This window comes from Carcharodon carcharias, chromosome 12 (genome assembly GCF_017639515.1).
Source record: "Carcharodon carcharias isolate sCarCar2 chromosome 12, sCarCar2.pri, whole genome shotgun sequence".
Classification (NCBI taxonomy): Eukaryota; Metazoa; Chordata; class Chondrichthyes; order Lamniformes; family Lamnidae; genus Carcharodon; species Carcharodon carcharias.
This window is the reverse complement of record NC_054478.1, coordinates 129,164,747-129,178,468: the sequence shown is the minus strand read 5'-3', so window position 1 is coordinate 129,178,468 and position 13,722 is coordinate 129,164,747. Positions and strand designations below refer to the sequence as shown.

At 46.2% G+C, this 13,722-nt stretch overlaps 1 protein-coding gene across 1 annotated transcript in view; it reads right to left on the bottom strand.

Annotated features, from left to right (window-relative positions):
- The window catches only part of LOC121284978 (sperm-associated antigen 16 protein), a 1,312,939-nt gene that overhangs the window by 1,161,670 nt on the left and 137,547 nt on the right, over positions 1 to 13,722 (bottom strand). Inside the window, exon 9 of the mRNA XM_041201017.1 lies at positions 3,361 to 3,491. Within this exon, the coding sequence (XP_041056951.1) occupies positions 3,361 to 3,491 (131 nt within the window). The remainder of the gene's footprint in view (positions 1 to 3,360; positions 3,492 to 13,722) is intronic.

Sequence of the window (13,722 nt, the reverse complement as noted above, 5' to 3'; positions counted from 1 at the left end):
CTTTTCCCTTGAGTTTAAAATGTTGAGAGCAGATCAAGTTACTATCTTTAAAATGACTGGCATTCAATAGTACAAAACCCTTGTTGGTGAATGCAGAATCTGAAACTTGATCCTACAAATAACTGGATTCTGGTTCAACTGAAATTTTCAAGACTGAGATTGATAGGTTCTTGTTGGGTAGGCTTTAAAGGGATATTGTACAAAAGTGGGTAAATGGAATTGACGTACAAGTCAGCCATGATCTAATTAAATAGCAGTATGGGCTCAAGGGGTTGAATGACCTACTCCAGTTCCTGTGGACTATGGCAGTAAGAAGCTTTGAATTGCTGAAATCCTCAGAGCCTGAACACTATCATGCTGAGTTCTAGAAAGCCCCATCTCCATAAGCTCATTCCTCTACCACTGTAACTGCTACCCTACATGCTGGAGATAGAGACCCTTCCAGACATTCTGAGGCAGCCACAATCACATTGGTACTTAAGATAAGGATTCTGCTCAGTACTCGCGATATTGATTTATATTCTTTCTCAATTAATGGTCAAGACCTCAGCCTGCAAACCAGATCATCCCTTAGCTGCTCTGCAGACCAAGAGGCTTTATAAGATGTTGCCTTTGAAGGGACACCAGTGCTGGGATTTTCCGTGCCTGCTGGCATCTGGAGTGTTCGATGGCATGAGCAGACAATATGACGCAATTGATTTCATGACGGCGTGAAATCAGTTTGCGATTGTCTGCTCAGCTTGCTGATGCCAGGCCGCATCTCCCACCATTGGACATGGGAATTTCATTGAAATAGATCAGCATATCATTATAAGACCAGCCCGAAGGACTCATTCCCCCTCGCTGGATCGTCCATCCATATCAGCGGGAAAACATGCCAACATGTTTCACAACAGCACATAAGCAACATGCACCTGGTGGGCTGCACTTCATTCAGGAATTCAAGGTTTGTTTGCCTACCTTGCTTCAGTAGAGTACTAACAATCATCAGTGCCAAGCTTCAAGACTGTACATCACTTCTAGGGAGTGCACGGGTAGGTCTCTACCTACCAGATCAGCCATATGTGGGTGGCTTTTCAATGGTTGGAGGTGAAGGTCTTGCTTGGGGAAGGAGGAGAAGTTGCCTCAGGCAAGGGAAGAGGCTGCAGGATGAGAGCTGTACTGGGGAAGGAGGGTATCCCCAGGGTGTGTAGGGGGGGCACATGTTGATCTGTGAAAGTGGCCTCAAGATGGTGAGGACAGAGGACACAGTCTCCAAAGGAGATGAGCCAGATTGATATGTGAGGGTATGTTTGTGAGAATGGGTGGTGATGTCCCTTGAGCTCGCAGTAAGTGAGATGCCAGTGAATGTGCAATGGATTTAAGTGTGTGAGTTTAGAGTGACGAGATGGTTTGTCATACCCTGGCTGCATGGATGAGATCATTCAACCTCTATCTGCATTGGATGGCCAACCTCTTCTGTGTAGCATTGCCACTGATCACTGCTGCCATTACCTACCAAGCTGAACTGGTAATGTAGCTGCCCCTCCTGTGGCCAGAGTGGGAGTAGAGAACATCACAGTGGGCCTCCATGGCGTCCAAAAGGCACATGAGGGCTGCAGTCTTCTTGTCCTTTGGGGCCATGTCTTCTTTGCTGCAGTGCTGAGCCGGAAGCACTGAGCGCGGCCATGCTTTAAATGTGGCGCCTGGCATGATGAAGCGGCGAGGTGATGGCGTGGCGGGCAAATGAGATCCCGCCCACTATGGAAACGGTGTGATTCACGGGAATGCATTAGTAATGCAGTGAGTTTGGGACTATACAGCATGAAAAGCCACCATCGCAGCCAGCGAGTAAAATGTCATTTTACCTGCCCACTACCACGCTTAGTGTAAATCTGGGAGGAGCCTATTCAATTAAAATGATTGTCTTCTTCCTGTTTTGGAAAAAAAATTCAAGGATCTAAAACATAAAGGAAAAGCATAAAATTAAATACAAGCAAAAAAATTTAGGGGAGGATGATGGTGTAGTGGTAATCTCACTAGATCAGTAATCTGGAAACCCACGCTAATGCTCTGGGGACACTGGTTCAAATCACACCACAGCAGCTGGTGGAATTCAAATTCAATCAATAAATCTGGAATTATATTCTCAGTAATGGTAAGCATGAAACCATCATCAATTGTTCTAAGAATTGTCACAACTCACTTGGGGCTGTAATATCAAACCCCACTGTTCCGAGCTGTGGCAAATGTGAAAAGTTTGACCAAACCACCAGATTCTCCAATTCTACCTGTTTAATTTAGGTTAACAGAATACGAGCACCAGGTTTGTAAACTGTTTATTGAACAAATTGTCTTTAACTCGTGGCGAAAGAAAGAAATATGAACTGCTAACTTCTAACGTTATAATTTAAACTCTACTTCTTCTTAAACACCTATACACAAACACACGCACACAAACACAAAACATGGATTTCATGGTTGAGATAAAACAGTTCAATAACACCAATCCGGAGTACAGGATTAAGTGAATTGATTTTGATTGATGTCTTCCAAATTCCTTGCAGTTTGTTGTTGATGACACAAGGTGATCTCCCAGCACTTTCAATCTGTGGTTCACTGGTTGAAAAACCTTGCTTTTCAATGACTCTACTGGTGGTTTTCCCTTTTTCCTCTTGACAGGGTTTTTTAGAGAAAGCAGGTTATAGAGATGTGAGGAATAGCCAGCCAGCTACTTTAGCTGAATTACTGGAATCTTACAAACGCAGGAGAGAGAGAGGTTTTAGGTCTTCCCACATTGCAAGCTAAGAGCTGTACTGCCTACACTGTTACCACACAACACCTTGGTCACCTGGTCAGGAACCAATTAAAATGCTGTCGTCAGGCAGTTCCCCATAGTCCAGGACTCCTTTCTGGCACAATCCTGTTCTTTTATGGCTTACTCTGTTCCAGGACAGTAACTATGTAGATATTATATTCTCAGTAATGGTAAGCATGAAACCATCATCAATTGATCATCATCCCTGCCACTGCTCACTATGTAGATATTCCTCATCCTAATCCAGTGAACATGTTTTTCAAACTGCAGCCATGCTAATTTTTAAAGCCACAAGTCCAATTTTAAAGCCACAGTCCAAGTAAAGTAAAAATAGGTTATTTACAGAATCCATCTGGTTCAATAATATCTTCTGCCACCTGATCTGGCCTACATGACACTCCAGACCCACATCAATATGGTTGACTCTTAACTGCCTTCTGAAATGGCATAACATGCTACTCAATTCAAGGACAACTAGGGATAGGTAACAAATGTTGGCCTTACCACATCTGCATCCCATGAAAGAATAGAAAGGCAAGGAAATATTTTGGATGCTTGCTCACCAAATGCTTTGTTGAATCTTGAGGTGGACCATAATGATGTCTTTCCTCTTTAGCTTCAGCAAGTGCTCTAGCTTCAGCAAGCACTCTATGGCTAGGACCATCTTTTCTACATTCACTGTGACCCTTGTAGCCTGTTTGAAATAGGAAACATAATGGTTAAGTGATAGAGCTCTTGCTGAGGCAGATGCATTATAAATCTGACAATATAATTACTTGATGTATAGAAATTAAAAGACAAAAAAAGTCTCAGAGACTATCCTGGGGCTGTACAGGCCATGTTATAGGGCTCTGCATGGCACACATGTCTTGCTCCCCGGTCTTGGGTGAGGGAAGGGCATTAATGTTAGTGCACAGAATGGTGTGTAGGGTGTGGACAGTCAACTAAGGAATTTGGTCCTGAGGGTTTGAGTCATGGTATTGGGAGACAGCAGGCACAGTAATGTTCAGGGGAGTCATCTGGATCCTGTATGTTGGTAGCTGAAAACTCATCGGGGCATTTCAATTGTCTCATGGAGGGGGGTTCACAAAAGATAAGTGTGCATGTGACCGTGAGAAGGGGAGGGGTCAGGTCCACAAATGGCATGGGGACGTCAACTGTGGTAGCTCACATTTGCCAACTTCTCCGTGAGGAACTCATGTTGCATGGACTTGGAGGGCAGTTGCTTTGAAGGTAACCGCCACACTAAACTTTTTTGCCAGTGGATCCTTCCATGCCTGCACTGGGAATATTTGCAGAATCTCACAATTGATGACACACAAATGCATAAGGGAGGTGACAGATGCTCTTTTCAGTAAAGCTCACCATTGTGTGCAGTTCAGCATAGATGACTCAAGCCAGGCTGCCAGAGCTGTGAGATTCGCTGCAATCTCAGGTTTCCTGCAAGTCCAAAGCACCATCAACTGCACACATGTGGTCTTGAGAGCACCCTGGCAGCAGCCTGTGCGATTCTTTAATAGAAAAGGATTTCACTTTCTGAACATTCAGCTAACTTGTGATGCAGCATGTTTATGATAGGTGCCCAGGGAGTTCTCACGACTCTTACATTTTGAGCCATTCACAGGTACCACAGATATTTGAGGGACCTCGGTGCTTAAAGGGTTGGCTCCTCAGTGACCAAGAGTACTCCCAGAAGACGTGGCTAATGACGCCCATTCATCTGCCGCAGAGTGCTTCTGAGGAGAGATATAATACAGCACATTCCTATCCCATGCTCAATCTTATTCAAACATCACCTCAACCTCAGTGGTCTATATTGGCACCCCACCATTGCAATTTCCTGCAGTCCAATATCTCTTTCTGAATGCCCCATTCCTCTAACTCCGGCCTCTGCATTCCACCTTTAGTATCCCCATTGATGGTGGAATACATTCCTTGGAACTCCCTGTTTAAAAGTCTCCCTTTCCCCCCTTTAAAAACATCAAGGCTCATCTGTTTTTGTAAGTTTTTGATTATCCTCTGAGTATCTTTGTTGCAGATCTATTTGTGAAATACTTCAGGATGTTTATTTAATTAAAGGTACCAGGTAAATGCAAATTGTTGTAGAATTGCCTACGCCACTCATCCATACAATTTCTGGATCAATGAGTAAGAATGTGTTTTTTGTAAAGCAATAATCCTATCCCATCTGTATTTTCCTTTTCCTTAAGAAGTGGTATTTCAAAACAATAAAGTGTTTAATCTTTGTCGGGCCTGACATTGTTGAGGTTGCAACGTAAACTTTAATCCGGTTTTTTGAAAGCCCAGTTTGAATTGTTGAAATTAATTGATATTTGTATCTAATAACAGCCCCGGGGCTAGAATGACTTGATGGTTACAACTGTCTCCCACCATAACTCTGGAAGGAGGCCCATGGAATGACACTCCATTCCTACATGCCTATCAGAAAATGGCAGATACTCCGAATCGAGCAGATAGGCTCAACATAAGCTCAAGTAGCAGTACCTGATCTTTCGATTATGCACTTTACAGCCTTCTGGACTCAGCACTAAGTTCAACAATTTCAAACTATAACCTCTACCCCCTCCCCGCACTACCCCTTATTTTTTGCTTTCTGACAGCAGCACACCTGCTTCAGACACATCTTTTGTTTCTTTGTTTCTTTTCATACCCTTTCTCCATTCCCTTTGGCTCCGTTTGACTAACTAATTGTCATTCAATCCCTCCTTTCTTCCTAACTATCACAGGCCTTCCTTTTGTCCCTTTCCCCACCCATTCATTGCTCAAATCTATTGTATTTCTACTTTTCCCAGTTCTGATAAAAGGTCATTAGCTGAAACATTCTCTCTCTGCAGACGCTGCCTCACCTAAGTATTTCCAGTATTTTCTGTTTTCATTTCAGATTTTCAGCACTGCAGGTTTTTTGCTTTTCAAATAGCAGATACCCACTAGTGCAAGGTCTCTGTCATTTTGAAAGAAACCAGTAAACAATCGTGCCTCTTACGAGGAATTCCTGCGATCTCTGTTTACAGGGAGCCTGGCGCTATACTGGAGGCTGATATTGGATGCTAAAATGGTGTACCAACCTCTACCCTGCCGAAAGCAGGCCCCATTTACTCTAAAATGAAGTCACCCACGTGTTTATGAACCTACTGTCACATTCATAAGAAATGGCATGTATTTTCCTGGTAGACACAGATAGCAATTATTCCCAAATTCTCTTTCAATGCTCTTGGATTCTCAGCAGTTGTGGATTGGAAATTACTAGTGTTATTATCCGGTTAGGGACCATTAACATTTAAAAAGAAATCCAAATACCTTGTTTTAACCAATAGAAGAAAGCCACAAATTTCACTTTTTGTTAAACAAAACAAACTTTATTGGATATAAAAAATAAACACTACAAATATGATTATGTTAACACCACGGGCAGTATCGTCCCAGATTTGCACTAAATGTGGCAGCAGGCAGAAAAATGACGTTTTGCCCGCTGGCTGCGATGGCAGCTTTTCATGCCGTTTCATCCCAAACCTGCTGCATTAATTATGCATTCCCGGCATATTTGTGTTTCGACGGCAGGTAGGCTCTGATTCGCCTGCCACACCGTCACCTCGCCGCTTCATCGGCCAGGCACCAGATTTAAAGTACAGCTGCGCTCAGTGCTGCCAGCCTAGGACTGCAGCAAAGAAGACATAGCCCCAAAAGACAAGATGACTGCAGCCCTCATGTGCCTTTTGGATGCCATGGAGGCCCACCGTGATATCCCCTACCCCTGTTCTGGCCGCAGGAGGGGCAGCAACGTTACCATTCCAGCTTGGTAGGCGATGGCAGCAGTGGTCAGTGGTAATGCTGCACAGAAGAGGTTGGCCATCCAATGTAGATAGAGGATGAATGATCTCACCCATGCAGCCAGAGTATGGCAACCATGTCATCACTCTAAAATCGCACACTTAAGCCCATCACACATACACTGGCATCTCACTTACTGCCAGCTCAAGGGACATCACCACTCATTCTCACACACATATCCTCACATGTCCATCTGGCCTCATCTTCTCTGGAGACTGCGTCCTCAGCCCTCATCATCTTGCACAGATCAACATGTGCCCCCCCTATACACACTCTGGGTTACCCTCTTTCCCCAATACAGACCTCGTCTGCAGCCTCTTCCCTTCCCTGAGGCTACTTCTCCCCCTTCGCCAAGCAAGCCCTAGCCCTGCAGCCATTGAAAAGCCACTCACCTATGGCTGATCTGGTAGGTAGAGGCCAGCCGTGAGCCCCTCTAACAGTGATGTGGTGCTGTCTGTGAAACCTGGCGCTGATGACTGCAAGTGCTGACCGAAGCAAGGTAGCAAACAAACATTAAAGTCCCGAGTGAAGTGCAGCTTGCCAGGTGCGCGTCGCTTCTTATGTGGTGTTGTGAAACACATAAACATGCTTTCCCACCAACGTGGGCAGACAATTCAGCTGGCAAGAGAGTAGTGGGGGGTGGCGGGTGGGGAACAATTCCGGTGGGATGGCCTATTAATGATTTGCAGATGTATGACAATGAGGTTCCCGACGCCCGATGGCGGGAAACTCAACCCGCCGATTGCAAACTGGTTTCACACCATCATGAAACTGATCACGTTATATTGTCTGCTCACGCTAACAAATGTGTCTGATGCCAGCGGGCAAGGAAAATCCCAGCCTATTGCTTATAACTGCATGTTAGGCACTCAATATTCTGGCAATAGTACTGAACACTTGTGCTCCAGAACTTGCTGCGACCCTAGCCAAACTGTTCCAGCACAGCTACAACACTGGCATTTACGCGGCTATGCAGAAAATTGCCCAGGTATGTCCTGGACACAAGATGCAGAACAAATCCAACCTGGTCAACTACTGCCCCATCAGTCTACCCTCAATCATCAGCAAAGTAATGGAAGGGGTCATCGACAATGCTATCAAGCAGCACTTGCTGAGCAATAACTTGCTCACTGATGCCCTGTTTGGGTTCTAATAGGGCCACTCAGATCCTAACCACATTTCAGCCTTGATTCAAACAAGAGAGCTGAACTCCAGAGGTGAGGTGAGAATGACTGCCCTTGACATCAAGGCCGCATTCTACAAGATTGTCCACCATCTACAAGATACAAGTCAGGGGTGTGATGGGATACTCCCCACTGGCTTAGATGAGTGCAGCTCCCGCAACACTCAAGAAGCTTGACACTGTCCAGGGCAAAGCAGCCCGATTGATTGGCACCACATCCACAAACATTCACCCTCTCCATGCTCATTAGCAACAGTGTGTACCATTTACAAGATACACTGCAGGAATTCACCACGGCTCCTTAGATAACCCATGACCACTACCATCAAGAAGGACAAGGACAGCAGATAGATGAGAACACCACCACCTGGAAGTTCCCCTCCAAGTCACTCGCCATTCTGACTTGGAAATATATCGCTGTTCCTTCACTGTGGCTGGGTCAAATTCCTGGAACACCCTTCCTAACAGCACAGTGGGTGTACTTACACCACAATGATTGCAGCGGTTCAAGAAGGCTGCTCACCACCACCTTCTCAGGGTGCTGCCCCAAACCCTTGTGGACAACCTGCACTGCATCAATCACATGGGAAAAATTCCAGTGGGTTACCTGAAAGCATGAGAAAGATACATGAAATGCAATAGCTCCCAACCCCATCTTTCTTTGCACAGAAAAATTTACAGCACAATAGGAGAGGGAAGGAGAAGATGGGAGGCGGCCGGCATGACCTCAAGAACCTCTCCAACTTCGTGGAGCAGGCAACCCAGCTGCCAGGGGAGGAACCTGGCTGAACCTTTGCAGATGGAGAGGTTGGCAGGTGGCCTCCATTCAGTAAGGATCATGCATGTCACATAGAAACCTAAGGGTCATGCGTTCCTCCAAGTTTGAGACAGCCCATACGGTACTCGCCTCTCTCACTTACAGGTGCCAGCAGGAAGACAGCAAGGGAAGAAGATGAAGCCCTGTCCAGCAGTTCCTCCATCCCACAGGGGACTGAGAACATTGAGGAGGAGGAAGAAAATGCACCTGTAGAGGTATCACAGCAGCCATCTGCACCCACCATCAGTGCAGAGATACACATCTCGGTGGGTATTAGATGTAGTTCAGGCAGGGTCTCACATTCGGATGGTCACAGAACAGACACGTGACCACAGCAGGAGGGGACAGGGTCAGCCAAGCACACTGGTACTCGGAGGACTGCTGGGAACGAGGTATCTGCGACGTCCGAGTAAGATGACAAGCCTCTGGGATCGCCTCTACACAAAATGCTGCGGAAGATGCCGGGGAACATCAGGCAGAGGCCTTCAACAGAGTGATGTGTGAGGCAGAGGAGTCCGTCCACCTGCTCTCTCATAAAGTGGTGCTGGCATGTGCGTGCATCGAGGTCTCCATAGGAAGGGTGGCAGACGCCATGGAGAACTTGGTCGAGCAGAACGCCCAGTTTCTCCCAGAGATGCGCACAGACCTGCACTCCATGGCTGTAGCCGTGGATGAGCTTTTTCAGCAAAAGAGGAATGGGGCATCTCAACCTCCCCCCAGGTGCCCCTTCCCTTCAAGGAGTGAGGCAGGAACCTTCGAGCAGCCAAAGGGAGGAGGGGCAGTTACAGGGAACCCCTGGAACTGCCACACAGAGCTCTCAGAGAGTGTCCGGTCCTTCGGAATCCCCCTGGCCTGTGACCCTTTCAACTTTGTCCTCTGTGACTGGTGAGGAAGCAGCTGCTCCATAGCAGGGCAGTCAAAGTAAGCCAGGCCTCAGGTCTCCAGAGGACAGCCACAAAGGTCATCCAAGACAATAGGCAAAACTGGTCAGCAGGATGCCTCTACCCCTGCTGCAGATGTCGGGGGAGCACCTAGAAGAAATGGTAGGGCACGCAAGTTTAAGAAACTGTGATTTCACATGTGGTTGCACAGGTGCACTATGATTGTTAATGTTATGACACTTTTGTAAGTAGAGTACACTTGCACTTTAATGGGGTCTAATGTGGTTTATTTGCCTTAACCTGCTCCCCACCAACTCCCAGGCTGGGTCTATGTACCCCGGAATCATGCATGTGTAGGGAGGCAAAGGTATTTGCCAGGGCCCTAGCGAGCCATGTCGAGAGGTCTCCTGGGCATGTAGAGCCTTTGCCCTTCATAAGCCCATCTATTCCAACACCCTAGCATGTAAGTGTTGCATTTTGGGGTTCCCCTTCAGTTGTCCAGTTGAATTGACCTGCAACTGCCCACGCCACATAACCCAAATCCCATATGGCATCTTGAGACCTCCACGTGGCTATGCATAGTTGCGAGCAGCCATGGAGCAAGTAACATTTGATGTCGAATCTGATACCTTTACCCCTCTCCCTGTGGCCCACACCCTGCCCCCATAACCATTAAACCCCCAGGCATAACATTTGATGTTCCCACAATGACCCTTCAACCCAACCCCTTCACCCTCCATCCTGTGCAGGTCAATGTCCACATTCCATCTCTATGTTCCCAAGGGGATAGCAGATCTGCCCCACCACTCATTCTGCCACCCACAGAATCCCCCCACCAACAACCCTCAGTGTCCCTTCACCTGACATCAAAGGACCCTCAACCTTCCATTCTACCAACTCCCACTGCCCCCTTTAACTAGCACCATCTCTTCCTATCACCAATTCCCTCACTATGCCCCACAGGACTCATTAGACTCCTCCCTCTGAACTCCTTTCCCCTCTTACTCCCCCATGCCCATTCACACCGGCACAGCTTCACCCATCATCCCCCCCAAAACCCCACCACCCCCACACCAGCACAGCACTTCCCACCATCCTGTTCCATACCACCTCACCCATTCCACGACCCCTGCAGCATCTCTCCCTTTCCCCTACCACCTCCCAACCTCCCCCGACCCTTTCTCAGCCACCACACCCATCCCACCTCTTCATTCCTCTCCTCCCAGTCTAATCCTGCCACAACCATCCCACCCCCAGCACAGACCACCACCGCCCAACAGTACCTCATGCAGCCATCCACCTGCAGCTTCAAGATCCACTTCCAGGAAGCTCCTGTAGCTTGAAGACCCACCACCTGGAAGCACCTGCAGCCTGAACATCCACCCCCTGAAAATTGCTGCAGTAAGAAGATTGACGTGGTTGATGCTCCACCCACCCACTGCTGCACGTGGTGTTCCAGGGTCCATGGTTGCTGGAAGCCTCCATCTTTCCTTCCAATCTCTGCAAGCTGCCCCAAGCCTTCTTGAAGGTAATTCCGACATACACATGCCACATTGGTCCGGACGTGTTCCGGACCGTCATGATATCCCGCAGGCATAAAAAATTGGGCAGGGGGAGATGATTCCGGTCAGGCCTTCATCTGCATCCCAATAATGGAGGGAATAACGACCCATCATATGGGCAGGAGCACAAGTTCCCGCAGTCATTTTAAGCCAGTGGAAAACTGATATTTTAGTTCCTGCTAAATTGTTTCCCCAACTGCCCACAATTAAACCTGCCAAGGGGGGCCTGGAAAATTCCGCCTTAAGTATCTGCAACACTAGCAATTTCTAAAAGGAAAACAGTGAAGGCAGGGGAGAGGAACCCAATGCCTCCTTAGGTTTGAAGTAAATTTTTACAGAAGCAATTTGTTAATGTTATCAGAAAACAACTGAAACTAGCCAATTAGCATTTTGTGAAGCCAAAAGCCATTAGCTATCTTGGACAAAACTTTGTCAAAGTTTCATGTCAAAGAATACAGTAGTTGATGGTATCTATGTCATGGTCATCAGTGAAATTAGAGTTCTGTTGAGAAAAATCATTGATTGATGGGCTCAATGTTCTGCAGCAAAAACATGAGGATATCCTTGTGGTCTGGACAGCACCCTAGATTGAAGTGAGATCTGATTCAAACAGGCTGTATAAAGGGGTTGAGAGAAGGGGAAGTTTCTTCAAAGAGCTATGGATCTTTGCAATTCTCTACCCCAAAGGGCTCTGGATGCCCAATCATTGAATATATTCGAGGCAGAGATCAATACTGGGAATTGAGAGATATGGAAAAGGTACAGGAAGGTGGAATTGAGGTACAAGATTAGCCATCATAGTATTGAATGATGGAGCATGTTCAAAGGGCCAAATAATCTGTCCCCGCCCCTATTTCTCATGGGAGGGAGGAGGAGAATAGCATGGAATGTGGTGCAGCATCGGAGGGATGGCGGCACGGGGAGGAGAAGATGGCATAGGAGGGAGAGGGCAACATGGAAGGGAGGACCAAGATAGCACGGGACCGGGCATTTTACCAACAGTGAGACCAGAAGTGTACAGGCTGCCTGCCCCAAGGAGGTAAGCAGACAATTTCCATACGTATAGGCCCAATTAGTGACTTGTAATAGTGCCATCCGGGGAGACGGCCTCCCAGAGGTTAAGGTTTTATGAAGTGAAGAGTGGGCCACATGTAGTCTTCCCTGTCCCAATGATTTCCTCAGAGAGGTTTCCCTTCCAGCACTTGGCCCTGTAATTTCCTTCCCTACCTGTCCCAAGCTCTCCTCCCTGCCTCTGATTGGGCTCGCAGCTCTTGTGGGTGGGTCACTGTCCTTAACAGGTTGGCAGCTCAGCCACTTATTTGGCTGCCACCCATAAACTGTGGCCCTGGGTTCCACCATCGGCCAAAGTGGGGTTACCTCTGCTTCCAGCCCCAGAAACCTTGCAGCCTTGGCAAAATCCCAGCTCAAGTTTCTAACAACATAGGCTTATTAATTCATGCCAAAGATTTATTGCAATTTGACCCCAGTAAATGCCAAATACTTCAAAATTTGAATGAGCAAAATCTGAAATAGATTATACACTCTATATTTCATAAAATGTTCAATAATGTGAACTTCTTCCAGAAATTCACTAACATAAAACTAAACAGAGCAACTTACGTTTATATTGCACCATTAATATAGCAAATGCCTGACACCTTTCACCATTGGAGTCAGGCCCGAGCAGGAGTAAGAGGAAAAATTAAGAGTATGGACAAAAGCACTGCTTAAGAGATAGGCTTTGAGGAAGCTTTTGAATGCGCAAAGAAATCTAGCAAGATTGCTGAATTTAGCAAAACAGTTCTAGAGTGTGAAGGCAAATGCCAGAGGCAATGGTAGATGGGTGGAGGTAATGGCATGTGTTGGGAAGGAGGGACGCAGTGCAGGGGTTTTGTTCCATTAGAGAAGTAACTAGTGGCAGCAGAAATGTAGATATTCAGTAGTTTGTTGTGCTAGGATCAGGAAAGAGGTATATCTGTAGGGAAGGTGAAGATATTGATGTACTGAGAAGCAGAGAGCAAACATATGTCAGTAAGGATAGTTGTGATAATATGAACATGGATGAATTATAATTTATGCTGAATTGTGTTCGGAAGGCTAACAAGGAGGACATTGAGATACTTGAGTTTCAGGGTGATGTAAGTCATGGATGAGAGTTTTAGAGGTAAAGGTGGAAACATACAATATTTTAGAGTTGAAAGTAATTAGTCTCGGTGATGGGCTGAATGCGATATTTTAAAGTGATCTCAGGATTAAACAGGGCACTGTTGTATTGAGTTCGAACTCATCCTCCTTCCATGATGTTGGTTCAGAGTCTAAGATGTGAAGTTGCTGTCAAAGGAACATTTGATATTGCAAATGGTTAGCTACAATCTCAACATTGGCCAACCTTAAGCAATACTAATGCATAATTTTTTAAAAATTCTATCATCAAAAGAGAAGAAAACAGTTAAATGAAACTGTCTGGCACGACAGCTGACATCTTCATAATTGTTATTTAACAATTAATAAATGTTTTTAAAAAGCAGACATTGTCAGTATCTGACATCTAAAGTTATTTTTAGAAAAATACTGCATCAGCTTAAAATGAATAGCAACTGGTAAAATGTATGTGGCTGATGTCTGGCATCATT